The sequence below is a fragment of the Podarcis tiliguerta genome (genome assembly GCF_965153285.1).
Source record: "Podarcis tiliguerta genome assembly, chromosome: 13".
NCBI lineage: Eukaryota > Metazoa > Chordata > Lepidosauria > Squamata > Lacertidae > Podarcis > Podarcis tiliguerta.
In genome coordinates, this window is record NC_139546.1 from 34,332,638 (window position 1) to 34,360,633 (window position 27,996).

The following is a 27,996-nucleotide window of genomic DNA, read 5'->3' on the forward strand; positions in this document are numbered from 1 at the left end:
CGCAAATAGAGCGCCGGACGTGACAGAGCGAAGGTGGCGTAGCCGGCGAGGCCCGGACTAGAGAGGGGGCGTGGCTAGGCATGCAGATATAGGGGCGGGGCCTGCTTGAGAAAGAGGAAGCGGACTGGAGAAGGTGGCCGAACGTTCGGTCGCAGGCACCTTTGGACTCAGGTGAGTCGCGGAAGGGTCAGCGCCGGGACCTTTGCTTCAGGCGCTCGGGCCAAGCGCTAGGGGGTCGCCAACGCCGGGGGCTCCTAGCCCTACGACGTTCAGAACAGTATCACAAAGGAGGGGAAAGCGGCCCTCTTGAGCATGTCCAGAGTGCATTTCGCTGGCCGCCCAACCACCGCCCGCCTCCTCGGCGTCTCCGGCAGGAGGGATTGGGGTTTCCAGGTCAAAGGATACAGCTCACCGCTCAAGCTCTCCCCACTCCGCTTTTAGGTTCCGGGTACTGCTGGGGATGTGTTTTGAGGCTTGTGAAATGTCGGGGATTACAGCTTTGCTCTGTGACTTGCAAGCCCTGCCCCCTGATCCAAGATATGTTGAGGGGACATAGCAAGTGAGGAACTGCTCTGCACTTGCTCTAGGGCTCCTGGCTTTTATTGTTATTATTATTATTATTACTACTGTTCTCAAGTGCTGTATTGAACTTTGGCATTGGCAACAAATTACACAGCCGCAGTCTGTGGACTTCAGATTTGCGTTTGCCACGTGGTGCAAACTTGCCCGTTCCTGGACTTTTATGTTTGCCTTTCCTTTGGGGTGGGCAGTGCCGGATTCACGTATAAGCTAAACAAGCTATAGCTTAGGGCTCCACTCTCTTGGGAGCCCCCCAAAAAATTAAAGGGGAAAAAACTGGATTTACATTTCCAAAATACTGTATAAGATAAGTTCAAGAATTACTCTGATAAATTACATATTTTGTTATGTGCAAATGGCTTTAGATACCTATTAGGTCCATAAATTACCATATAGCATATATCCAACACAAAAAACAGCAGTTTATTGTTGACAAAGGACAGCTGGACGTATAAAGGGCCCCATTACCTTCAGTAGCTTAGGGCCTCATCAAACCTCAATCCGGCCCTGGGGGTGGGGGGAGGTGTGAAGAAACAATTGTTCTTGCCATTTCTTTCCTTGTGGCCTTGGGAATTCCATTTCTGTGTTCCTAATGTAGTGTTTCCCGGTTTCCATAGGATCTCGGCAACAGGCACGCAAGGCAATGCACCTGACGTGGCTCCTGAGCGCTGCCCTTTTAGGGTTGGCAACCTGTGTGCCCATTGAACGGCCCAAGGAGAAGCAAGAAGAGGAGACTCCCCCTGAGGCGCCAGTAAGGAATCCTAATCCTAAACATCTTTTTATTCTTGAATAGTACCCTAATGTATAATGGTGATTGGTGATATTATCATCATTATCCTATCTCCTGGTTAGCAGAACTTGGAGTCAGGCTCCAGTCTCCTACCACTTTAGAATAAATATGTTTATTTCTGATTTCAGTCCAGGAAATGCTTATGTTATTCTTTGCAAGCCAGTACCAGAAATCATTCCATTTATCAATTGATATTTTTTTACTTGTAACTCTGAAACGGGAATATTTCATTTTTGCTTGAACAAACTGGAATTCAGTGGTTTATTTAAAAAAGAAACTACAAATATAATTTTAGGAAATGGAGTAAAGAGGGATGATAAAACATGAAGTGGACATTTAAGGTCATTGATGTCTTCCCATGTTATCTGGTGACTATGTAGATATAAAATAAATTCAAGGATGGAGGTTTAGCTCTTAAAATCCTCTGGTTGGTCATGAGACAAAGCAGATAACTTTTAAATCAGTGCATAATGAAATGAATGAGATGAAATCTCAGGTGTTTAACATGCAGAACATCTCTCCGGGCTTCTTGTTTTTTTGTCCCATCTTGTTGCTGGATTTGCCCTTACATAGTTTTGCTGTGGAAATTGAGAACTTCATACTTTAGTGGAGGTGAATAATCTCTCGTTTCAGAGAGAGAGAGAGAGAGGACTGGGTGGCCTGATTTTTTGTCCCAAAAGTTTGATGAAGCCCACACCATATATATGTCACCAATTGAATTTTTCTCTTAAACTGTATCTTTTCCATCTTTCAAGGATGGAGCCTCTACTTTGAGCAGTTTAGGCTGTGAAAGGGAGGGGATGATTTACAGCCTCTGTCTCAGCCAGAGACCAGATGGCACCAAAAATTTGTTGGTCTCAACAGTATTTATGAACTGATTGTGATAAGGAAGTTGAAGGATCTTGGGGTGCAAGAGCAGGAGTATGTCATACTGCAGAATTTTGTTACAGCTCTCCACTTGTTTGTTGTTGTCGATGGTGATGTTTAGCATGTGGAGTTTGCTTATGTTGCATTGGACCTCTGAGTCCATTAAGCCCAGTTCTGTATCTTCTCTAACCAAGCATCTCTCCCAGGTCCCCTTCTCTGGAGACCCCAGGAACTAAATCGGAGAACCTTATGTAGGCAAAGCAAACGCTTTACCCCTGACCAACAGCCCTTCCCCGGATGGTTGCCCTGACCCATTGCTCTCGCTTTTGCACAGGACACAGGCCTCTATTATCACCGCTACCTCCAAGAAGTGATCAATGTTTTGGAAACAGATGGGCACTTCCGGGAAAAGCTCCAAGCAGCCAATGCCGAGGACATCAAGGTGATCTGGACTATGTTGTGTGCTCGTGCGTGCTAGCAAGATAGTTTTCTTTAGCCAGCATTCTGAGGTTTTGGTTTTGGTGGATAGTGAAATATGGCTTCCCTGGGAGCCGGACTTGGATTTTTGTGGTAGTGATGGATCCACATTGCTCTGCAGTGTGGTAACTCTTCACTTGCTGAACTTGGACTGAGAAAACCTGGCCTTAAATCAGGGTGGGGAACCTTTTTGACTCCATGGACAAGACGCTTATCAGGTCAAATATGACAGCCTTGGCCACCTCTCAAAATCCCTTGCATGGGTTTTCCAAATGGCCTGGTGGGCCAAATTGGACTCCCGGTGGGCTAAGACTGGCCCCTGGGCTGGAGGCTCCCCACCCCTGCTTTAAATCCCAAAGCTCACTTAGATACTTTAGTCCAATCGCTGTCACTCAGCCTATCCTATCTCATAAGGCTGTTGTGAAGATGGGACGAGATGCATGTTCTGCATTGGGTTCCTTGGAGGAAGGGTGGAATTAGCATGACTAATAATAAATAAAACCTCTGCTTCTTTCAGAGCGGAAAACTCAGCAAAGAGCTGGATTTTGTCAGCCACCATGTCCGCACCAAACTTGATGAATTGAAGCGTCAAGAGGTCTCCCGGCTTCGGATGCTTCTGAAGGCCAAGATGGATGCAACCATGGAACAAGGTGAGCTGGGACAGAAGAGGGTGGCATGAGTGGGGCTCCTGGAGGGATTTGAGGAATAGAAATAGGGGGTGCTGGGAGTCAGGGGTCCTGGTTTTGTGGTTGGGACTGTGGCATTTTGGATAGTTTTAGATCTGGGTTCCAGCTTGAGAAGTTCAGGGCCACTGCAGAGTTAATTTGTATGTGTACATTGAGTGGTCTTTGGACACTTATCCCTCCTGATCAGGGATTGCTCCTGGTAGCCTATTGCACTTACTTATTAGTTGCATTTTCAGCCTGGGCTTCCTCAGATGTAGCCATAAAAATGGTCTTGTTAGATTGGTCCATCAGCAGCCAGCCTGGTCTCCCCACCCTCACACTTACTTTTCAGGAGACTCATGAGTCAGGCTTCAAAGAGTGAGCCCCATCCCCTGTTGTCCCCAGGAACTGATAAAATCTGGAAGTTCCATTTTCAGTTCTGACCAATAGCCATTGGCTTAAATGGAAGGTGGGGGATCTGCTGCCTTCTGTGTGCTGTCCTTGGCCAGGTTGGTTGGAGCTGATGGGATTTGTAGCCTGACAACCTGTGGAGGGCTGCAGGCTCCTCATCCCCATTCTCTGTGACCTGTTGGAGCTGCAGATGTGAACCAGCATCCTTAACATCTCCCCTGCAAACTCCTCTCCACTTCCAGATGTACAGGTCGATCACCTCTCTTTGCTGAAGCAGTTTGAACATCTGGACCCTCAAAACCAGCACACGTTTGAAGCCCGGGATCTGGAGTTGCTCATTCAAGCCGTATGTCTGAACTTCCTTCCTTATTTCTTCCCAAAATCGATGTGGCTGTCTTGTCAGCCTGTGGTGTGCTGATGCCCTGGTCTTTGCTCACCTCACCCTGGTCCATACTTGTGCAATGCAACACAACTGCCTGATTCAAGTGCTGTGCAAGAAGATATCCTTGCAGTGGGTCTTATTGCCTATTTATCAACCATCCTCTGTTGTTGCTGCTGCTGCTGTGCTTTTCGACAGCTGTGTAATCCGTGGCAATTAACAGGTGATCGCATTTTGCTCCATGGTGGAAGAAGCTCCACTTGCTAATTAATATCTATAAGTATGGGTGACTGGTTTAAAAGCAAGGCCTTTTGCCTAACGCGCCATGTGGTTCAGTGTGGGATCAGCCATGTGTGTCATTTTCTCCTCCCCCATATTGTTTAAGGGAGTGAAGTTTTTTTCCTTTCCTTATGCTCTGGAGGAAAACAGCCACAAAAAGAGCAATTCTTTGGGAATTAAACTGGAGGTAATTGCCTGTGTTGAGGATTCAATTCCTCCGGAAGGAGCAGCCAAGACAATAATTCTCATGCACAGTTTGTTCGAGGAAGTAAGATAATCTCTCTTCTCACCCCCACAATGCTCCCCTGCTTTTCTGTAAACTGAATGTTTTCTTTATTGGCTCATCCCCTTTTGAAGAAAGGCAGGCTGATCAGGATGGGAGATACTGTGTTTTTGTTTCATGCATGTACGTTTAGTAATCACAGCACATCCAGATTTTTAATGTGTATCCAATCTATTCTAGTTTTGGTCTCAAGGGATGGTTGGTGGATGGCAGGTCTGAGATCAAGTGGGGTTGGAAGACCCAAATCCGGAATAGCCTTTGAGTTTGCAGTCCTAGTGCAATTCTGAGCTCTGCCTAGCTCAGTAAGATGGTGGCCCTGTCTGCACTATACATTTAAAGCAGTATTACACCGCTTTAACCACTTGTGGCTTTCCCCAAAGAATCCTGGGAGTGACTGTAGTTTATTAAGTTGTTAGGAGTCCCTTATTCCCCTCATAGAGCTGCAATTCTTACAGTGGTTATTGAGAGAGCTGAGAGAGGAGTTAGGAGTCTCCTGTTCCGAATAACTGAGTCAGAGGTCTCTAAAGAATCTGTTTCTATATGCAACCACGCCAGCCGGGATCATATAGGCTCAGAAATGGGAGGGAGGGAACAGTACCAACGAAGGAAGAATGGCAGACGAAGCTGGCGGAATATGCAGAAATGGCAAGTTTAACCAGCAGAATAAGAGATCAGGAGGAAAGAGTGTTTAAGGGAGATTGGAAAACGTTTGTAGAATATTTGAAGAGTGATTGCAAACAAATTAAAACGTTGGCAGGATTAGAGTAAATTCAGTGGTATAAATTAAGCTGAGAGAAGATGAGAAAGAATTAATATGGAGTTAATTAGAATATGCAGCAGCAGAAGATAATTAGATTGAACCATGGAAAGGAGGGAAGTCAATGATTAATGTTTATTTTTTGTGAATGCAAATGTGAAAAAGATTGTAAAAGTGAAAATTATGTATGCATATGCTGCACTAGATGGATCATTGGCCTGATCCAGCAACCTCACCTTACATTCTTGTGTTTACTTTGAGCTTTGCAGGGACTTCAGGCATCCGTCTTCGAGCATCCTGGGTTACAGCAGGGGGAAATGCTTTTGTCCCAGCTCTCCCACCCCACTTTGTCACTGTTGACACTGTCTTGCCTCTTCGCCCCACAGGCTACTAAGGACCTGGAGAACTACGATGCTGCTCACCATGAAGAGTTCAAGCGTTATGAGATGATGAAGGAGCACGAGCGCCGGGAGTACTTGAAATCTCTGGATGAGGAGAAGCGCCGGGAGGAGGAGGCGCATTTTGAGGCACTCAAGAAGAAGCACAAGGAGCATCCCAAGGTCAACGTCCCAGTAAGGGAACCACTTCTAGGGGTTTTTTTTGGGGGGGAGTGCATGCGGGTGTCCCTGTGGGAGGCAAAGATGGGAGATACTACTTCTTTTGACTGGCCTTGATTGCCTCATCTGTAATCCCAATGCAGGGGAGCCGCGATCAGCTCAAGGAGGTCTGGCAGGAGACCGATGGCTTGGACCCCAATGAGTTCAATCCCAAGACTTTCTTCAAATTACACGGTGAGGAGGGGGAGGAAAGGTGTCCCAATCTCCCAATACAGGGCTGCCTTTGGGTATCTTCTAAAAGTTGTATAGTTTTTTATCTCCTTGACATCTGATGGGAAGGCCCTCTTCCATCTGATGAAAAGGCCCCCTGCCTGGTTGCCTGTAACTTCACTTCTCGCAGTGAAGAAACTGCCAGAAGGCCCTCGGAGTTGGACCTCAATGTGTGGGCTGAACGATGGGGGTGGAGACGCTCCTTCAAGTATACAGGACAGAGGCCATTTAGGCCAGAGTTTGTCTTGAAAACATGGTTTATTTCCTAACGTGCCTCACCCTGTCCCTGCACAGCTTCTCTCTTCTCTCTCACCTCCACATGTTCTCCAAACGAGTCTCATTATTTTCTAGATCTGATTTATTACTCTCCCTTCACAGCAAGGTCTCAGGGTAATGTAGAAACACAATCTTGAAATTAGTTCAAACAATGGACAAAGCCACATTCTTTTGGCTGTAATGTTGTTCAAACCCAGAGCGTGTTATTTTTTTAACCTGCCACGTGCAATAAGGCCAGAAATAAATTTAAGGTTTGTTCTTGGATTAATTGGTAGCCCACCATGTTGTTTGAAGGAAACAAGGCTTTAGGTGACATGACAGGCCGTAAGTTGTGTGGGCATATTTGTGATTAAACCATGGTTTAAGACAAACTCTGGCATATTGTGACGTGCAAAACCAGACCACTGGCTCTCCCATAATTACTCACTGGGGACAGAGAGAGAGAGAGAGGCTTGCCTAAGTCTAACTCTATCTCCCTTACTTTCCCCCCTCAGACACAAATAGTGATGGAGTTCTAGATGAGCAGGAACTGGAGGCTCTCTTCACTAAGGAGGTAAGTTCTCTGCCTAAAGGTAAAGGTAAATGTACCCCTGACAATTAGGTCCAGTCGTGACCGACTCTGGGGTTGCGGCGCTCATCTCACTTTCTTGGCCGAGTTCTGCCTAGTTCTTAGTAATAAGCCTGTGCCCAGGCTGTACCACAGCAGACTGCAGCTGGGAGGTGCATGCATGTTTCAATGCTCTTCCATACAAAAGCAAGCCTGCAAGCCCCTCTGCATGTAGAAAACTAGCACATGGGAGGAAAGCTTCTCTCTGACACTTCATTTTCTGTGTACAAAGAAGGTTTTCTTGTATTTGGGGGCAGAAGGGGATGCATTCAAGCATTTGAGCCTCCCCTTGCAGTCTGCTGTGGTGCAACTTTGAAACAGGTCCTCATAAGGACTAGCCTCTTGCCTGCATATAGTGAGCAATTTTATCAGGCGGGTCTGTTTACCAGCCCAAATGCTGGGGATTGAACCTGGGAAATTCTGCGTGCAGAGCAAGCCCTTTCCTAACTGAGCTACAGCCCAGTTGTCAAGGGATGATCTGATAAGGCTGATAGGAGTCCCAGCAATATCTTGAGGGTCACAGACTCCCCATCCCTGTTTTTTTGTGGTGTGGGTTGTGAGCAGTCTTGAGAGGCAGGCTTCCCTTCTGGGGAACGACATGAGCTCAGGCATACAGCATGCATGTTGTGCATTCCAGAGGTCCTGGATTTGATCCCTGGTGTCTCCAGGCAGGGCGGGGGGATGCCTAAGCTTAAAGAGCCAGAAAGACACTGGCAGTCCAGTGTAAAGGTAAAGGGACCCCTGACCATTAGGTCCAATCGTGGCCGACTCTGGGGTTGCGGCGCTCAGCTCGCTTTATTGGCTGAGGGAGCCAGCGTGCAGCTTTTGGGTCATGTGGCCAGCATGACTAAGCCACTTCTGGCGAACCAGAGCAGTGCATGGAAACACCATTTACCTTCCCGCCGGAGTGGTATCTATTTATCTACTTGCACTTTGACGTGCTTTCGAACTGCTAGGTTGGCAAGAGCAGGGACCGAGCAACGGGAGCACACCCCGTCGTGGGGATTAGAACCGCCAATCTTCTGATTAGCAAGTCCTAGGCTCTGTGGTTTAACTCACAGCGCCACCTGCATCCCGGCAGTCCAGTGTAGACAAAGCTAAATAGACCCAACTGGTCTGACAGGGTAGGACGCAGCTTCCTATGTGCCCGAGATTCAGGACCTTTGGACCGTTTTCTTTTTGTGGGGAAGAGGTTCCTCGGGGTTAGAGAAGGGAGATGGGCACAACAGGGCTTCTTAGCCTCTCACCTTGCCCTTGTTCCCCACTTTGCAGCTGGAGAAGGTCTACGACCCCCGGAACGAAGAGGACGACATGTTAGAAATGGAGGAGGAGCGGCTGCGCATGCGGGAGCATGTCATGCAGAATGTAAGCATCTGGGCCGGATGGAGAGGGCAATATAGCGCCATTGCTCCCTGCGATCAGAGAAGACAAAGGGGGTCCAACTGCGAGACATGCTTATTATGACACCCCAGCTTTTCTCTGAGTGAAACACTTGCTTCTTCCCCTTTCTGTTTTATCCCTGCGAGGCGGGTTATCCCTGGCAAGCTTCATGGCCGAGTGGGGACTTGAACCCTGCTCTCCCAGGTCCTTGTCCCAACGCTAACCACTGTACCACGCTGTCTCTTTGGCTTGTTTTTTGAAGGCTGCTGGTGGTAAAGCGATCCGCAGTGCTAGCGTATCAGCTGAGAATGAGATGTCAAGTTCCCCCTGTTGTTGGCAGGAGGACTTAATGTACCTTTCCTCCAACTTACCGCCCTCCTGATTCTTGGACTCCCCCAATGACCCTCAGTCCCAGCAGTCATGGTCTGTAGTTGGGGGATGATGGGAGTTGCAGTCCGGCTTACTGTCTCTCAGCCCAGCCTATAGCCCGCAACATGGCCCTGCCTCACAGGGTTCTCGTGCTTAATGTCCTGCGGGAGCGAGTTCCACAGTTTATGCTTTGTGATGTTGCCTCTGCTCATTCACAGTACAGTGGTACCTCTGGTTATGTACTTAATTCGTCCTGGAGGTCCGTTCTTAACCTGAAACTGTTCTTAGCCTGAGGTACCACTTTAGCTAATGGGGCCTCCCGCTGCTGCTGCTGCGCCGCCACCACACAATTTCTGTTCCCATCCTGAAGCAAAGTTCTTAACCCAAGGTACTATTTCTGGGTTAGCAGAGTCTGTAACCTGAAGCGTATGTAACCTGAGGCACCACTGTACTGATCTGGGATGTCTAGAAGACTCGTCTTAGTAGAAAGCTTTGCCAAAAATTAAAAAAATACCCAAACCCCAGAATTTGTGGGTGAGGGTGAACACTAAAAGAGACCACAACAGGGATGGCAGAACTCATTGCCTGCCTCCAGATGTTTTTTGGGACTGTTCACCATCTCTTATCATTGGCCGTGCAACCCTGAGGCTGATGGGAGTTGCTGGAAATGGAATGGAGGCAGCAAGCGAGGTCATGGAATCTCTGCTAATGTGCAGCAAGCACAGAAAACATTGGCCGTCTATAATGACGGAAGCAGCTTGCAACTGGAGCGGAGGAGGACTGAACTGCTTCCCTCCAGTTAACATCCTTTCACTACCAGAGTGGTTGAAAGGGCCAGACCACACGTTTCCTTTCCCCGGAGAGGTTGTGGAGACAGAGACTGACTTCAGGAAATATGTGGGTGGCAGAGCCTGTGTGTTTATTTGTGTGTGTGTGTACTGGGAAACTTGGCTTTCCCCTTTTCTCTCCCACACATTTGGCTTCTGAGATCTTTCTGCGTATTCTTCACATCAGCTGGTGTCATCTACACCTCGGTATTTTTCCAAGTATCTAGAATAGATGACTGGAACTTCCCCCAACCTGATGCCGCCCTCCCACCTGAGGACCCAAGGCTGGGGGAAGGCTGTTCTGTTCTGAACGTTTACCAGCTTGACTCATCACTGAGGCTCTGTTTCTGCTTTCCCCACCTTTTGAAGTGAGGAGGATTGTTAACGGGAGCAGCTTTTGCCAACCTGTTGCCCTCCAGGTTTGCCAACCTCATGACTTCCAGATTTGCTAAGGCTGAAATGGAGACGGGGCTTTTTTGGTAGTGGTGCCCAGCCTATGGAATTCCCTCCACAGGGAGGTTTGAGGGGGTTCTCCCCCTCCTCCTAAGGGCAAGTCAAGGCTTTCCTTTCTAGAAAAGCCTTTGTGGCGAGAGCAGTTGTTTGTCCTGTCCTGCTTATTGTCATCTACTTGCTGCTGTTTTTGTAGGTTTTATTGTCAGGTTTGTAGTGATTGGTTTTGTTTATTTATAATTCTATGTTGATTTAAATTGGGACCTGTTGTAACATTAAGGTGGGTTTTTTGTTTTGTTTTTTTCTGTGGGTGCAGAAATGCACCATATGGATATACAAAATTTACTTCCATGTTCCAGCAAACGAGGCTGGAAACTTGCTCATTATTTTCTTTAAGAAGTGAAAGCTTTAAGACGTGTTGTTCTGTAGCCAGTATAAGTATGGAGCGACCCAGAGTCAAGAGAGAAGGGTGGAGGACCCATAACTCATACGCTGCAGATTTCTGAGGCGCCAACAGGCTTGGAGGGGGAAATGTCAGAAAAGCAGGGAGGGGCTGAAAATGGCGATTGAAGCCTAATAGAGGGACTGAAAGCCCAGGCAGATTTCTGTGATCAGTTCACAACTTATCTTCTTGCAGGTGGACCTTAACAAAGACCGCCTGGTGACCCTGGAAGAGTTCCTCAAATCCACTCAGAAGAAGGAATTCAACGAAGCCGACGGATGGGAGGTTTGTGGGTTTGTGGAGGGGAGACTGCTGTGCGAAACAATATTCTGAATGTCTCCTAACAAGGATCAAAGAAGCAGGTCACTAGTAGCAGATTGCAGGTTCAGGGGTGTGGGGCACCTCAGTTGCAGGGGCCAGAAATTACCTCCCTCCCTCCCTTCTCTCTCTCTCTCTCTCTCTCTCTCTCTCGCCCTGGGACTCTCCACGGGCCAAACACTTGTTCCAGCCTTGTTCCAAGTGCTTTTCCCTGGCTGAAACCTGCCATTGAACTGTGATTATGCCTTGGATATGTAAGGATAGATTTAGGTGGGTGGGTGCTTGGAGAAACCTGGGCTTGGCAGGCCTGGTATGTAGCCTGCTGTACAGAGGTAAAGAGTCAGATCATTAGCCACACCCATTTTGCCTCTGGCCACACCCACCTTTGCCTCTGGCCACACCCACTACTGGCATGATGCAAGGTGGCCCTTGAGAGAGTGAGCCCCTCTGGTTAAATAAGGTCTGCCCATCCCTAGGCCAGGAGCAGACAAATCTAACACACTCTCTGAAACTAGGTTAATCTTGCTGCATGCATGTGAAGTTGCTAAAAAGCAAATCATCTGTCTTTGCTTGAGGCAAGCTAATTCCCTTGGCGTGGAAGGAGACTTGTCTTAAATTGTTTGGGGCTGTGTATCAAGAGGGCCTACTGTCCCTGATCCAATTCCTTCGCTATAGTGTGGGAGTTTTTGAAAATTGATTTTGTGAGAGACTTCAGAGTCAAGAAAACAGCATTTCAGTTTCATCTGATTACAGTCAAAACGTGCTGACTTTTCCTTGGCTGTCTTTGATGGCCCTGAGCCTCAAGGTTCTGGTGTTTCTAAAAGTAAAGGTTGTTTCAAGTTTTTTTTTAATAAAAAATGTGTCAAATGATTTTAAGCCATGCAATTTAAAAAAAAAAAAAAAAGATTGGGGCAGAATGTTTTTAAATGATGAATGAAGGTGACTGGTTTTTCCTGCCCTGTGTATGTTAGACTTTTCTATAAATTGCTCAAAGTTGCTTGCAGCATTTCAAAAAAATAAACTGATTGCAAAAACAACTGTCAGATTTAATAAAGCAGTTTTAATATGCAGCATAACTACGAAGCCAGCAACCTTGTGTGGCCATTTCTGATTCTCACCCCTCAGCTTGATTACATTTTTATTTGCTGAGGAGAGCAAGAATGCTCAGAACCTTTCATTTTTGCAGCAGCAACCTTTTAGGAGTTATAACTGTATTTTTCAGTGGGTACTTGTTCCAGCCATGGGAACATAAGCCCAGTAGCTGCCGGTGCCCATTGGGGCTGGTGGGGCAGAATGCAGTGAGCCCAAGAGCCAGAGACTAGTGGAATTTGCATTTGGTTTGTTCCCATCCTCATCTTCCCTGTTGAGTTCTATCGAAGCAACTCTGAAGCTGAGGAGGGAGAGGAAGCTGACAGGGAGCGCCTCCCCCTGGACAGAGTGATGTTGGTGGGGCAGTGCCCCGTTTGCCCTAATGGGCCAGCCTCCTCTGCTTAAGCCTTGGCATTTGTGAAATCTGCAACAGAGGTACTTTGATCCATATTACAGGCAACTCCCCACTTAGGCACATTCGAGGCATGGGCGACTTGCACACCCCAGAAGTGGAACAAAACGGCACAGAAACCATGTTAGCAATCCCACAAGCCTTTGCGAGTGCAATCCCAGGAGCCTTTGCACCAACCTTTGAGGCCTGCGGAGAGTTGGAGTTTGAGAAAGGAGGTTTTCAGGGAGCGATTGTGGTGGAGGCTTTGTTGTATTTTGGGGTTTTTCGAGAGTTTCCAGAGGCTTGCAGGCTTCCTCAAACTCGGCCCTCCAGATGTTTTTTGGCCTACAACTCCCATAATCCCTAGCTAGCAGGACCAGTGGTCAGGGATAATGGGAATTGTAGTCTCAAAAAACCTCTGGAGGGCTGAGTTTGAGGAAGCCTGGTTTAGAGGGTGTTTGCAGGCAGGCTCTTTCAATGATTTTTGCAATGGACACCATTTCACTTAAACATGCGCTGCCTCGGTACGTAACCCCTGCATCAATGGGGAGTTGCCTACATATACAATCACCACCACTATCACCCTTCGTTCTGTGTTGGACCATGTCCATGTCACGTGACCTAAAAGAGCTCCCAGATTTAATGATCTCTCTTGTCAGTTAAGCCAGCCGCTCTGTTTCTCACTTCTTCCCCCATCCAGACTGTGGAAGAGACCCAAGTGTACTCGGAAGCCGAGCTTCAGCGCTTTGAGGCAGAGCTGGCTGCCCAGCAGGCAGAGTTAGGCCGGCAAGCGGAGCAGCTTCGCCAGCAGCACCAGGAACTGCAGCAGCGGCAGGTGGAGCTTGATGCCCAGAAGAAGGAATTTCAGCAGGTGGGAAGCACGAGGTTGGGGGGCGGGCGGACATTTGGTTGGGTGGCATAGCTGTTGGGTGAGAGAAGTCGGATTGGGAGACAGGTTAACCGAGAGGGGAAAGGGCTTTGGTGTGGCGAGAAGCGTGCAGTTGCAGTCCTTTCTTCTGCAAGGAGATCAAAGCATGGGGGGAACATGTGCAAAAACCAAAACCAAAAAAGGTCCCAGCATTTTGTAATTGCATGCATGCCGTTTTCAGGATGCAATTGCACTTTGAGGGTTTGTGTGTGAGCTCACTCAGCTTCCCGTTCCTTACAGGTTGTTCTCCAGATGGAACAGAGGAAAGCCCAAAAGCAGCCTGAGCAGGCACCCCACGCTGGACCTGACGGAGAACTGAAGTTCCAAGCCCAGCCGCCGCACGCAGCCCCAGCAGGTAGGAGGAGCCGTATCCCATGGGTTCTCATGGGAAATAAGGGAGTCTGGTCCGTTGAGAGAGGAAAAGTGGGTGGCAGCTGGGGTCTCTGAGCTTTCTTAAAAGGGACGAGGGTCTGGGCCTGTATGCAGTGCAGTTCAGCCACCTCTTTAAAAAGTACTTCGAAATATGCTCCCAAATGCCAGAAGCTGTGTGGCAAAGTGACCAGAGTGTTGGTCCAGGACCGGGGAGACCAGGTTTCAAATCCCCACTCAGCCGTGGGACTCGCTGGGTGACTTTGGGCTAGTCCCTGTCTCTGAGCCTAACCCATCTCACGGAGGGGGTGGTGGACAATGAAATGGGGAGGGGGAGAATCATGTAGGCCACCTGGAGCCCCTTGGAGGAGAGGTGGGCTATAAACGGGGGGGGTGGGGTTAAATTAAATCACAAGTAAAACTGGCTTCAGAACTGTTTATAATGTCTGGCAGTAGTTCTCCTGGGTTCCAGAGAGGGAACATTCCCAGTCCAATACAGTGGTACCTCGGGTTAAATACTGAATTCGTTCCGGAGGTCCGTTCTTAACCTGAAACTGTTCTTAACCTGAAGCACCACTTTAGCTAATGGGGCTTCCCGCTGCTGCCGTGCCGCCGGAACCCGATTTCTGTTCTCATCCTGTAGCAAAGTTCTTAACCCGAGGTACTATTTCTGGGTTAGCGGAGTCTGTAACCTGAAGCATATGTAACCTGAGGTACCACTGTATGGAAAAGTTGGGGAGTGAACCTGGGACCTTCTGCATTCAAAGCAGTTGCTCTACTACTGAGTTACGGCCTTTCCCCATAGCAGGAGATTGCGGGGGGTGGGGAGGCTTGCCTGGCCATGGCGCTCTGGATTCTTTGCAGTCTCCACCAGCCACCTCCCCAATTCTGATGCTGGGGAAGGAGGGAGGGATGTCCCCGTGTAGCTGCCAGGATGATCTCTGCCTGCAGCTTCAAATTTTCGAAGAGGGCTGGTCACTTCTGTACCCTCTCCAGAGGGTGGCACCATGCATGGCAGGTGGAACCATCTAAACCTGTGTTGTGGGCACCTGCGCCAGGAGGGCAAGCGAAAGGGAGGAACAGGATTCCCATGCTCTTTCAGAGGCAAGTGAAGTCCTGTCGATGACAACAGCTCCACGCTCTTGTCTTCTCCTTTCCCCCCAGACCAAACACCTCCTCCTCCACCCGAGTCCCGTGCTGGAGGCCCTGCGTTGCCGGATGCTCCTGCCCTGCAGAACCAGGTGGAACCTCTCCAGAACCAACAGCACCACGCGAATCCTGTGGAGCACTGATGGGTGTGGTTGTGGGGAATTAGGGTTGCCTTTTCCTCTTGTTTCCCCATCCCCTTTGCACCTCCCAAATCCAAACTTTCCCCGGTACCATGGGCAAAGGGAATAGGCAAGAGATCTCTCCTATCGCAGAAAACTGTGGGAAGAGTCTTTAATGGAAGCCCTGCCCCTTAACCAGTCTCTGCCCACTCCTCTTCTGGTCGCACACAAGAGAAAATAGGTATGGGAGCTGTTAAAAAACAACAACACGCACACATAAATCCTCCCCTTTTTTTAAATTTAACCGATCGGGGCTCTCTGCTTCTCTCTAGCCACAATGAGCCTCTGAGGGAGCCCTTAGCAGGGCTCTAATGAGGGAGGTGGAGGAGCGTTTGCCATGGAAGATGAGCAGAGGGAGGGAGAAGAAACTGAGCGAGAGACCAGCACCACACCTGCCCTGGTCATTTTCTACTATGTTCCTGGATGCACTGGGGGGAAATCAACAGGGTTGGGGGACATGATGTCTCTCTTGCTGATGTCAGTATTGTGGACTCGGGCCACTACCTTCCTCCTTTTCAGAAGTTGATTCCTTTATAATGGGATTGCAGTGTTGACCTTTTTTCATTTTTAATTATTTGGGCCCTTGTATTTAAATAAAGCTCTCAAAACACGTCTGATTTCCAGTGGCTTCTCTTGCTTCCTTCTATAGGAACTAATCTCAATGCACATACTTCTGAGAAAGTCCCACTGTGTCTGGTGGGGTCTTAAGGAACAGCAAAAATTGCTCTGAGTCTGTGTCAGTATCAGTCGGGGGCCCCAGGCGGAGGTTGAGCCATCCTTACTTTACAATAAATAAACTGTGTAGATGTGTGTATATCCACCCTGGCCACACACCCTCCATGCCAGTGGTTGCATCCTGACCTCCACATGGAATCTAGAAAGTTGTCTTGTGCTGAGTCAGACCATTGGCTCATGTAGCTCAGCACTGTCTGCACGGACAGGCAGCAGCATTCCAGGCAGGGGGATCTCTCCCAACCCTACCTGGAGATGACAGGGATTGAACCCAAGACCTTGTGCATGCAAAGCGGATGCTGTAACCATTGAGCTGCAGCTGGGCCCCCGTCGTTTCTGAGTGGTCATGTGGTAAATGCAGGCAGAGCATTTATCCGCAGTCCTGTGTGCGCAACTGCTTCCTGCAGCAGCAGCACCATGGAGGGGGCAGGAACTGGGGTCCGGTGCAGCAAGACTTTGGAAAGGGTTGCAAAATGTCAGGGGTCGAAACTCTCTGGCATGTCCCCTGCACGCAATTTGGGCAGAGGGAAGGCTTGTATGTGGCCTGTTTATTTTTTAAAAATGTTTTTATTAGCAATTTCAACATATCAAAACCTATCATATTCATTATTTTTCCCCTTCCCCCCTCCAACCCTCCCTCCCCTCCCCCAGAGACTTCCCTCAGCTCCTCTTCGATTTCTCAGCCCATATTATTCTCTGCATATTGTAAAGTTATACAAATCCTTACGTTATCTGTCTACCATGTTGTATGTGGCCTGTTTAAATGGGCCAAAGCGCAGGCCTGTGCCAGCTGCCATCACGTGCCCAGGTGAGTAGCCTTTACCCAATATCTCATTTCATAGGCACTCTCCCCCTTGGATGGAAAATAATGTGGGTGTGACAGAGAGCAACCTGTTCCTTCCCTGAGTTGTGCAGTCTGCTCCTGAGCTCCACCCACGTGCGTCTCATGTGCCCTGTGGTTTCATGCATCTGCTTTCGATGTGCCACCTTCCTTCCTTCCCCATTTAGAAATGCACCATAGGGCCAGGCCCCACCTGCACTCTACAGGTAAAGCAGCATTGCACCACTTTCAATGACCCCCAAAGCATCTTGCGAAGGTTAGTTTGTCAGGGACGCTGCTGAGGGTTGTTGAGACCTCTATTCCCCTCGCAGAGTGACAGTTCCCTGTGAAGAGGGGTTGACTGTTTCCCCTTTAGATGTCAGGCTCCTGCTTCCGTCAGCTCCAGGCAACATGTCCAGTGGCCGGGGATGATAGGAGTTGGGAGTCCAAGAAGCTACAGCAGGAGTGAAGAACCTTTACCCAGATGTTGAACTAACCCCCCCGCCCCCCAAATTCCTGGCCATTGACCGTGCTTGCTAGGCTGACAGGAGCTGTCATTTAACAAGTTTGCCTTTTGCATAGCAAAAGTCTACCTTTGGGTTTCATAGAACCAGATCTTTCTTTTTCTTACTTGTCCTCTCGCACTAGGCCGAACAGTGTGGTACCAACAGGCTGCCATTTTGCTTAACTGTTTACCTCACAAAACCCATCTACCACCCTCAACTCTAGTTAACAGGACAGAAGCTCAAGTTATTTCTAGTAGGTGCTGGCTTCAGTTTGCCAGTCATTTATTTTTAAGGCCTTGTGAGTCAGTGCCCTTTGGTATGCAAGACTGCATTCCTAAGCCATGAGAGAACAGAAACGTCATCCATCATTAGGTTGTTTGCGAAGAGCTGATACTGTTCTGGCTGTTTTCTTACTCCAGTGGCTTTTTCCTTCCTCTTTTGTGTAAACTTGGAAGTTTTGCCTACTTGCCAGGCTTAAAACTAGGTTCCGATTTGACAGATCCAGGAAATAAAATCTAGGAGAAAGAAAGCAAGGGACCAAAATGGGAGAGGTGGCTTGGCTTTCATCCATTATTTTACTATGTCTGTTGCCACCATCCTAAAATAGCATTGGGGTGGGAAACATTTTTCAAGCTGAGGGCCACATTCACCACTGGGCAGCTTTCCATGGGCCACATTTCTGTGGTAGGTAAGGGCAAAATTAGGCTGAGGAACAAATTTAGAGAGGCTAGGAGAGCCAGGTTAAGGGCCCAGGGCCTGACTCTCATAGCTACAATTCTCAAGAGGGTCAATCCCTCTTCCCAGGGACCTATTGAGAAGTGTAGAGCTCTGAGGGGAATAAGGGTCTCCTAACAACACTTGGCACCTGTAACCTACAATTCTCAGGATACTTTGGGGGAAGCCATGACTGTTTAATGATGTTGCTTCACAGAAGAATGTCGATGGGGTTTCAGAGGGAAAGTAGCAGCAGGCTTGGGGGAAATCCCAGGCTTTGCAGAAATACTAAAAAATTAAGTGGGAGGGCGGATTGCCATCCTACACTTTCCTGTGATTTCCACCCTGCCATCACTTTTATCACATAAAGTCTGATTTTGAGATACAGCTTTTGAGGCATGTTCGTTGCTCAAGACACCCATGTCCCCCTGGAAAATAAACTCTAGTGGGTGCTTCTAGTCACAAATAAGGGGTAAACACGTGTTGTGGGGAGACTTCTGAAATCAGCCTTCAATATTACATTTTCAATAACCAAGAAGATGAGGAGGGAATACACAGTCATAGCTGTAATTTTTTTATTATTTAAAAAAGTAATAATTTGTGGACAGATAAATTATACATACAGACATCAAGTCTCTGCTCCATCCTGGGAGTTCACATCACCATTACTAATAATTTATTACATACTATTACTACTCAAAGGCTTGCTTTGAAAGATAACTAGCACGTAAAATAGAAATACACTAGGAAATTCTGTCCACCTAACATCACGTGTAAACTAGAGCATGCACATAACACACTGGCGTGTCCACCAGGGCCACCAATTCCTTGTGTTATGCTACACACATTGTAGACTAAGGGCCTGGCAGCCACATCCTGCAAATCAACTGAGGTAGTAGCAGCTTTACATCAGTGCATTTATTCAGAAATATCAGAGCACAGAAGCTCTTGCTCCTCACGGCAACTTCAGGGCCCCACTCCACCCTGAGAGAATGTGGATTTCAGGCCCAGAATTAAATCTTGCTACATCACACACACACACGGCCCTCCTTTCAGACCCATGAGCCTCCCCTTACGATCTCCAGTGTTTAAAAAACGGATTCGATTTGGCTCTCAAAACCTCAGAACCCTTTATATGTATCTCTAATGGACGGTTTACTTCATGGCTGCCATATCTTGAAGAGCCATTTCATTCCTGACTTAATCTGGAGCCACAGCTTAATCTGCCTCAGCAGAACCAGAAAGGAGAGGGGAGTTGTCGTTGCCGCCTTTTTCCTGAACCCCATAGATCTCCCTCCAAGCTTTGGCCCGGTGTTCCGCCCTCAGGCAAGGCTCCAAGATGGCTCCCACTTCAGCAATCCTCCGGCGGAAGCGGCATCGGTCGCGGGCCATTTCTTCCCAGGGGCCACGGCGGGCAGCCCGAGCTGCGTAGCTCCAGGCCACCAGTGGGTGAACGGTCACCACCGGAGAGAATCGGACCTGAGGAAATTGAGAGGCTATGAGGATAGCGGGACAGGTATTTTCTTGCTCTTACGCAAATTTATGCCAATGCTACTAAACTAAATAATTGGCTAGACCTCACACAGTTAACAGGTTGGTTTTTTTCATCCTGTAATGGCCCTGCTGAATCCTACTGTCTTTTCTCAGCTAAACAAGCCAAATATCATGTTTTAAGGCCATCACTGTGCTCCAGGGGTTGGGAAGCTGCTTCTCTCCAGATGTTTCAGGATGTGCAACAGGTTATCATCCTGGTTGTAACCATTCCAGCCAAGGACAGGGAAGAACAGCCTTGTGTTGTCCCTAGTTTTAGTCCACTTCCTTTTCTGTAGGTACTGAATTAGGACCTTGATTTAAACTTGCCCTAGGCAGGAGAGACGATGCAAACCACCTCTTACTCCTATTTAGACACCATACATGAAAGCCAGTGTGATAGAATAATAGAACTGGAGAGTTAGATGGGACCCCAAGTGTTATCTAGTCCAACCCCCTGCAATGCAGGAATCTCAACCAAAGCATGCAGGACAGATGGCCATTCAACCACTGCTTAAAAACCTCCGAGGACGGAGAGTTCACCATCTCCCAAGGGAGACTGTTTCTCTGTTGAACAGCTCTTACAGTGTCAGAAGTGTTGGAGTAGGACCTGGGAGCCCAGGGTTCAAATCCCCTACCAAGCCATGACTTTCACCTTGGACCAGTCTGCTGCTCAGACTAAACTACCTCACAGGGTTGTTATGCGGATTAAATGAGAAGGGGCGAAACCATGTACGCCATCTTGAGCTCCTTGGAGAAAACAAAGCGGGATATAAACAATAACAATATATTATCTATTATTTTTATTTACCATCTCAAGTGATAGGTGTGTGGAAGCTGGCTGTGGCTGCTCAAGAGTAAGGCAAAGGCGCACTCTACCCATGCTCAGAGGAACTCTTTTCCACGACTCCTTGAGACCCATTGCTAATCTCTAGCTGCGTCTTGAGCATCGCTTTGGGTTTCACACAACTGTGGGCACTGCACACAGTTGCATATCCTAGCTGGAGGAAGAGAGGCTGTATACAACTGAGTCCTACTCAGAGTAGACCCACTAAAATGAACCCAAGTTGGTCATGTTAATTAACTTCAATGAGTCTACTCTGAGTAGGACTAGCAACCCTAGGTTTCTGCTGTGGGTGTCCATTTTGCATTGTTCTTAAATTGATCTTGTTATTTTGTGTGCTGCTGTTCTTCTTACATTTGGGGCATTTGTGGAAGGTGACTAAGCAAACGACTAAGCTCAGCTTCCAATAGATCTACCGACACTCTGTGGACAAAAGGAGGGAGGGGGAACAGTGAGAGTAAGGCAGGGGACTCCAGTCTGCTGGGAAATGACCCAGCCTTACATCATCCACTTCCTGGCTGGTCATGTTGCATGAAAGGGATGTTACATGATATTTCAGGATGGGCGAAACCAACAGCAGGATGGGGGAGGCCAAGGAGCATTAAGGAGATTCTAGGGTGGTGCTAACAGGGAACAAGGTGGGGTGCAGAAAGTAAAAACTGAGGGCTGAGTAAGGTATCTTTAGAATGGGAGAGAAGGCAGCTTAGAAAAGGAGAATGGGCGTAGCCAAGATTTATTTAAGGGGGGAGACTTTATGCTGGGGGAGCAGAATCCAACATTATTGATTTCCTTGATTTTAATCTTTGTTGGAAGCCGTCCAGATGGGTACAAATATTATTATTATTATTATTATTATTATTATTATTATTATTATGGACAGCCCCTTTCTCCCTGCGCAACAGCCATACAGTGGTACCTCCGATGACAAACTTAATTCGTTCTGGAGGTTCGTTCTCAACTCGAAACTGTTCTTAACCTGAGGCGTGCTTTCGCTAACGGGGCCTCTGGCACGCGATTTCTGTTCGCATCCAGGGGCAAAGTTCGCAACCAGGAGCACCTACTTCCGGGTTAGCGGAGCTCGTAACCCGAAGCGTTCGCAAGGAGGACGGTTTGTAACCAGAGGTATTACGGTTCAGTTCTCACCCCAAGACACACACAGCATGCTCACTTTTCTTCCTTTGAGGAAGAAAATCCCTGTGAATACATAATTTCAACAGATGGAGCTTTCCCCATCGCTCCAACTCAGGCCGATTCTTTAAAATGGTTTAGAGCTACAGGATCACAAGAAACACTTTGTTCCCTGCTATGACCATACTGTGCCTATCGAGACCACCAGAGTACCTAAGCTAGGCATCCTTCACCCTGTGAGATGCCCCCTTCCAGGGGGTTTTTAAAACAGCTTTTCAGTTCATCAGCTAAGATTTCAAACCGCTCTGATCTACTGAGGCTGACAGAAAGAATTGTTTATCATTGTAAAAGACTGTCTGAGATGCCTTCAATTGTTTTAAAAAACTTGAAAAGCAGGAAGAGAGTTATTTTAATTAATTTATGTAAACAAAAGCTATACCTGTTTAATTTCTGCCTTAACTTCAGCTGTCAAAAAGGGCACAGGGTGGGGTGGGGAACAGCTTCTGTAACACCCAATTTTCTACTCATAACCACTGTTATGTAAACATAGTAGTTATACACAGCAGTTAAGTGATAAAATTAGGAAGACTTCCTGAAACATTTGTGAATGAAATGGGCAACTCTAATCCAGGCTAGTAATTGTGAGGGGCAGAACCAAGGGCGTTGGCAATTCCTAATTATGGAATGTCTCTCTCTCTCTCTCTCTCTCTCTTTCTCTCTCTCTCACACACACACACGTTTCTGAACTATCTCCCTCAAGACTCATCCTCTGGAGAACCTAGGGGTTCTGGTTAGTCCACACACAAAGTATTTAAAGCAACTCACCTTCTTAATCACCTGGTTTGCCTCCTGGGAAACTGATGACACTTCTGTGGTCACAGGATCAGAGTTTTCCTCAGAGTCTGGCTGGCAACATTTCTGAGCTGGATGCCTGGAGGAAACTCTTGGATTCCACTTGAAACGTGGTCGCGTTGGTGGATTACACAGCTCCTCAGGCTTAGAATCCAGCCTTGTCTGATAAAAGGTGACCGTGATTTCCTTGTGTTTCTTGGCCTCAGGCTGAGGGGCAGATGTGGGGGCTTGAATGGGCTTGGAAAAGCAGAGTGGGTGGAAAGGGTCGTTGCTTGCAAAAAAGGATTCGCAGAGGGTCTCCAATACATCCTGATGCAGAGAGTCCGCTTCCGCTTCCAGATGGCTCTCCCCGTTCCCCAAGTGCCCTCCAGACTGAACGCTCTCTTCCATCTCGTCTTCGCTCCACCAGTCCTCTGAATCGTCACTGCCATCCTCCTCTTCCTCTGATGGACTGTAGAACAAGGATAGGACAAGGGGGCTTTTGGAAACACAGGGGACTGAGTTGAACACACCCTTATCTCCACCTTTCTTGTATGCTTCTATCTCTTCCCCATCCTTTGGGGAATCAGATGGACTTTCAACGTTTTGCCCGTCACGCATCACCAAATCCCCACTAGATCCCCCTGGGCCCTCCTCGTTTCCCTGGGAAGCGGAGGTACTTTCCAAACAAAAGCCCCCTCCAAAATCCTTTAACTCTCTATGGTGGCTACAGGAACCTTCCACATTCTCCCTACAGTATCCGCCAATATTCAATCCTTTCATCAATGCTTGTGGATGGCAACAATATTCCAGCCATTTCTGGGGGGAACTCCCAGAGTTCTCTCTGCCTTCCAACGCCATGTCTTCTTCTGAAGAAACGTCCCAGTCATTTCCAAGGTCGTAGGCAATGGAAGTGCTGATCAAGTACGGTTCAGAAATGCCATCCTCTTCCAAACGCATGCTATCCATTTTGGATGGACCATTAGAAGCAGGCAGAAGCAGTGCCAGGTTCTCTTCAGCCAAGCTTTCCGTATCCCTTTGAGGGTAACACTTGTGACTGTCCAGGGAAAAGTACCCTACATGGGCAGCTTTCAAGTTTCGCTCCTCCATTTTGCTTTCTTCTCTTCCAAGTTCCTCCCAAGTTCCTCTTAAGAGTTGCTTCGTCTTCCCTAAGATGGGCATTGCCCCCTTGGCAATGCCCATCAACACAGCCCTCACCAGGGTGGCAGGGCTATGCTGCCAGAGGTGCAACCACCTCCTTACCCAGTCCAGAGCAATCTGGGCCATACGTCCAAGAATCACGGCCGCCATGTTGAATTTGCCAGCAGGGCTGGACCGGCTCGATTCGGCAGGGAGGATTTTAGCCATTTTGAGCCTGAAGGGGTCACAGCAAACCAACAACCTCTCTGTGTCTGAGGGGGGTGACGTCAGATGGCTGGATGTGATGTGAGGGGGCATCTTAGACCTGAAAAGAAGCAAAGTGAAAATAAGCCACCAGCTTTTAAAAATCTGAAAGTGGTGCTGGGGAAAGCCAAGAGAGTCAGATTCCAGTATGTTTTGTTTTGCTGCATTATAGGAAGGGGTCAGACTTAGGCCCCATCTGCACTATATATTAAAGTAATAGGATACTGCTTTCAAACAGCCATGGCTCCCCCCAGAGAATCCTGGGAACTGTCATTTGTTGAGGGTGCTGAGAATTGTTAGGAGAACACCAAGCCATCTCATAGAGGTACAGATTCCCAGAGTGGTTTAACAGTCAATCCCTCTTGCCAGGGCACTCAGGGAATTGCAGTTTTGTGAGGGGAATAATGTGTGTGTGTCCTAACAAACCTCAGCCCCCTTAAACTACACTTCCCAGAATTCTTTGGGGAAGCCATGACTATTTAAAGCGGTATGATACTGCTTTAATATACAGTGGTACATCTGGTTACGTACTTAATTCGTTCCGGAGGTCCGTTCTTAACCTGAAACTGTTCTTAACCTGAAGCACCACTTTAGCTAACGGGGCCTCCCGCTGCCTCTGCGTGATTTCTGTTCTCATCCTGAAGCAAAGTTCTTAACCCGAGATACTATTTCTGGGTTAGCGGAGTCTGTAACCTGAAGCGTCTGTAACCCGAGGTACCACTGTATAGGGCATATGGGAGCTATTTGTGCCTCTAGTTCAGCATTGTCTTCTTTCAACTGGCAATAGTTCACCAGGGTTTCATCTCCACTACCTGGTCTTTCCCTGCCGCCCACATTTTCTTTTTTTCCTGGAGATGCCAAGGATTGAATCTAGGAAGTTCTGCCTGCAAAGCATTTCATTTACCACTAAGCTGTAATCTCTCCTGTAAGCAAGACATTTAAAACACACACACAGAGGAGATACAAGACCTGAAACCTATCCTGAATCCACCTGAAAGGCCTGTTCCCTTAATCCAGAGTGTGGAAGAACAGGTCGTTTATACTCAAGCTGTGAAGTATTTATTACTTATTTATATGGTATTTTATATGCTGCTTAATTTCTAAGCTGTGAGTAAAGGCCTTCTGTGCGTAATCAGGGCTGCTATGACTAAGCCCAGTATGGACTGAGACTTGGCACCAACAACAGATTCTGGAATGGAGGCCTTAGGCAAGAAATGCCCTGAAGGAGAATGGGTTATGGTATCAGTAGCAAATAGCACCCTTCCCCGATTGATACTGCATTTTTGGGAGCTCAGGGTGTATGTATTATTTGTTCCAAGCAATATAATGATATGTACAATGGCATCCTGTTTTTTGGAGGTTGTTTGAGGGCGGAATGTGAATGGTTTCAGTGTTTGTTTAACTGTTCTTAACAAGAAATCCTTTGGTGGGTGTTTTCTTTTGTAACAAAGTATTTTTTTTAAAAAAGTTAAAAATAAGAGGAAACTTTAATACACACCTTAGCTTTGTACACAACACACATTTAAAGCACCCCCCCACACACACACAAAAGCCTGGGAATTGTTACCAGTCATAGAACTTACAGTTCCCAGCACCATTAACAAACTACAGTTCCCAGGATTCTGTGATGTGCTTAAAATGTATGGTGTGTACGCACTCGTGAAGTGGATTAGGAAAAGCCCAACTAAGAATAAGACTGTGGAGTAAAATAGGAGGTAGGAAGTTAAGGCATGGGGCAGGAATCCTGCACTTCTAGGCCCTTATCCCCACATTCCAGCAAGATTACTTCCGCCCCCTATGTGTGCCTCAGTTTATCTCTTTCTTTTTTTCCTATGGGTTGTTTTCCTGGCTTGGATGTGTAGGTTGATTTAATCCAGGGCGCGCCCCAAACAAGCTCAAGCAAGTGCCCCTGGAACGCTGGCAACACCCCAGTCCGGAAGCAGAAAGGGGGGGAAATAACACAACACACACACACACAGTCTGGATTCCGGGTGTGCAGCTGTTGGGGAGAGAGGAAGAACAGCAAACCTTCTGACCCACAACAGGTTAGAACGGGAAATGGTGGGTAGGGGGAGAGGAGGGGAGGGGAGGGGAGGGGAATGTTCATTTGAAGATTTCCAAATGCCCTCAAAGCAAAAAGATGCATGGATTCCCAGGATTGTGGGACAGCAGCTGGAGAGCACCCCGCTTTTGACAGCGATCTTAACGATCAAAGTCCTCCTCTAAAACAGGAAGGGGGCCCATTCAGAAATAGACCCCCTCCCTGCCATACAGGACAACTGTCATACTCTCCAGGGTTATAGCTGAGGATATTCCTAATGTGAAGTACTGTAAATATTAAGTTTGGGGTAGGAGTGCCGAAACAGTGGCAGTAACAACCTCATTATCATTCATCCTAGTCCGGTAAATAGGATGGGATATTTTTGAAAATGTGGAGCGAAAAGGAAATGGTTCAGTTTCTTAACTAGGTGTGCTAGGGAAGGTAGAAACTACATGAGGGTGAAGTTCAGTTTCTGCTTTCTGGCCTTCCCTAGGAATTCAGTATTGGGGGAAGTGGAAAATTGTGGCAGTCTGAGGGCAGAGGAACAGAAAACGAAATCTTGGAAGAGCTCAAAAAGAGCAGTGGATATAACTAATGCATTTTTACAAAGGGGAGGGGAGGTCTGGGGTGCAGGTTAATGGAGGGAATGACCCCCCCAAAATGCAGAAGAGGACATAGAGGCATAGACAAGATACAGAAGGCTATTGTTTTAGGACTAGCAGTGCCACAATTTGGGGGAGGAGGGGTTCAATATAAAATAAGGATACTTTAAAAGAAAAAGGAACAGCAAAAATATAGAATATTCGTTACTAAATCTTGAGGAAACTACTGGAATGGGGTATCTAGAGATCTCCCCCACATGCATAATACTGGGGTACAGATTTGGGGCACGGCACCAAGACACCATTCTGAGACCCGCACATAGCTGTCAACTTTTCCCTTTTCTTGTGAGGAATCCTATTTGTAATAAGGGAATTTTCCTTTAAAAAAGGAAAACGTTGACAGCTATGGACCCGAATTAAGCAGGATGTGAGGTCGATCTGCGACATCAGTCTCCCCATTGTTCGCCAGGGTTGATTTGACTGATTTGGCTGGCTAGGCCGCTCCATGTGCATCCTCGGTGGAAGAGGACGACCATCCCAGATAAAAGGAGTGTACCGTTCTTGGGTCAAGGGTGTACGATAGCTGCGCTCCCCTGCCAGAACCTCCAAAAAAACTCGAGAACTTGCTTGCATTAAGCAAGGACGAGGACGTAGCAATTAAAAAGGGTGTAGGTCTTGGGTGGATACCTGCGGAAGAGATATACGGGGGTGGGGGCCGGCACAGTGCACGCACCACCAGCGGGAAGGAATCTGGAGAGGCGGGGTGGTAGGCAGGACTCCTGGGTCTTCCGCAGGCAGAAGACCTGGGTCCTAGGGCTGAGGAGCCCAGGCGCCTGGGTGGTGTGGAAAGAGGCGTGGCGGGCGGTCTAACTCCCAAATACAAAGCGAAGGAGGGATCCCGGGTGATGTGGGCGGGGAGAAGGCGAGAAGCCGGCCGGGATTCCTGGGTTTTCTAGGAAGGGATGGGAAGATCGAGAGGTTAACAAGCGGTCTGCAAAATTCCCTGGTCTGGCGTGGGAGCGGAGGGAGGTCTAGCCGTTCACGGTACCTGCGGGGGCCCAGGACTCCTGGGTTCCAAGGAAAGGGGAGAGAGAGGACCCCATGGTGGACTTTTGCCTCCTTACCTCTCGAATCGAATTAGCCAGTAACAAACTCGCTCCAGCAAGCAGCTGCGGGGTTGGCGCGGTGATCGGGTGATCGAGCGGCGGGCTTGGCGGAAGAGCGGTCGGTCGCGGCAGAACCCATGTCTCTCAATCGGCGGCGGCGGCTGTTTTTCTTCTGTGAATAGGAATAGAATGTTTGGATGCGTCGCTGTTGACGCCGAGTCTATATAAACACTCGTTCTGGGGGATTACGTCACCACATTGTGACGTTTGGAACGGGGCGGGGCCAGGGGAGAGACGTGATCGATGGAGGGTTCTGGGGAGAGGGAGGGGCGAGGAGTAGCGGCGCTGCGTCGGGTGGGTTGGGAAATAAAACTTGAAACGAAAGTACAGTACTTTCCGCTGTTGTGGACTCTCCTAGTAGAAAAGAGGCTTCGTTCAGAAAATGCTCCTCGTACTTTCCATTTTCATTTTTTAAAACTGGTGGGATTTACCATGACATACAGAAATGAACTTTTCTTTTTTTTTCTGCCTGGAGCAGCCATTTGCAAGGTTTATTGTGGCATAACCTTTGTTTCATCCCAGCTACCTGGCCATTTATTCTCAGCTGGCAAATAACTGTCTATGACTCCTTTTTAATTCCAACCTTCCTC

General features: G+C 48.0%; 3 protein-coding genes across 3 annotated transcripts in view; 2 read left to right on the forward strand and 1 right to left on the reverse strand.

Moving 5' to 3' along the window:
- Positions 1-12: 12 nt before the first annotated feature.
- On the forward strand, positions 13-15,698 carry NUCB1 (nucleobindin 1). The gene is made up of 13 exons (XM_083411541.1): positions 13-171; positions 1,197-1,330; positions 2,571-2,678; positions 3,231-3,363; positions 4,032-4,135; positions 5,874-6,059; positions 6,188-6,278; positions 7,085-7,143; positions 8,470-8,562; positions 10,861-10,950; positions 13,164-13,334; positions 13,632-13,746; positions 14,925-15,698. Exons 2-13 carry the CDS (start codon positions 1,223-1,225, stop codon positions 15,050-15,052), a joined length of 1,386 nt encoding a protein of 461 aa, XP_083267667.1. The 5' UTR covers positions 13-171; positions 1,197-1,222; the 3' UTR covers positions 15,053-15,698.
- A 2,723-nt stretch (positions 15,699-18,421) lies between these two features.
- PPP1R15A (protein phosphatase 1 regulatory subunit 15A) lies at positions 18,422-27,603 on the reverse strand. Its single transcript, XM_083411621.1, has 3 exons — positions 27,365-27,603; positions 22,188-23,658; positions 18,422-19,339 (listed from the first exon to the last, which is right to left on the reverse strand). Exons 2-3 carry the CDS (start codon positions 23,649-23,651, stop codon positions 19,079-19,081), a joined length of 1,725 nt encoding a protein of 574 aa, XP_083267747.1. The 5' UTR covers positions 23,652-23,658; positions 27,365-27,603; the 3' UTR covers positions 18,422-19,078.
- Positions 25,512-27,996, forward strand: part of PLEKHA4 (pleckstrin homology domain containing A4) — a 45,126-nt gene continuing 42,641 nt past the window's right edge. The window contains exon 1 of the mRNA XM_083411569.1: positions 25,512-25,642. The gene's annotated coding sequence lies outside the window, so the exon portion shown is untranslated. The remainder of the gene's footprint in view (positions 25,643-27,996) is intronic.

Excerpts from the sequence above, each read along its gene's own strand:
- NUCB1 (XM_083411541.1), top strand. The coding sequence starts at position 1,223 with ATGCACCTGACGTGGCTCCTGAGCGCTGCCCTTTTAGGGTTGGCAACC. Across the intron at positions 6,060-6,187 it reads ATCCCAAGGTCAACGTCCCA|GGGAGCCGCGATCAGCTCAA; the intron begins GTAAGGGAACCA and ends ATCCCAATGCAG. Across the intron at positions 7,144-8,469 it reads AGGCTCTCTTCACTAAGGAG|CTGGAGAAGGTCTACGACCC; the intron begins GTAAGTTCTCTG and ends CCCACTTTGCAG.
- PPP1R15A (XM_083411621.1), bottom strand. The coding sequence starts at position 23,651 with ATGCCCCCTCACATCACATCCAGCCATCTGACGTCACCCCCCTCAGAC. Across the intron at positions 19,340-22,187 it reads CAAACCAGGTGATTAAGAAG|GTCCGATTCTCTCCGGTGGT; the intron begins GTGAGTTGCTTT and ends CAATTTCCTCAG.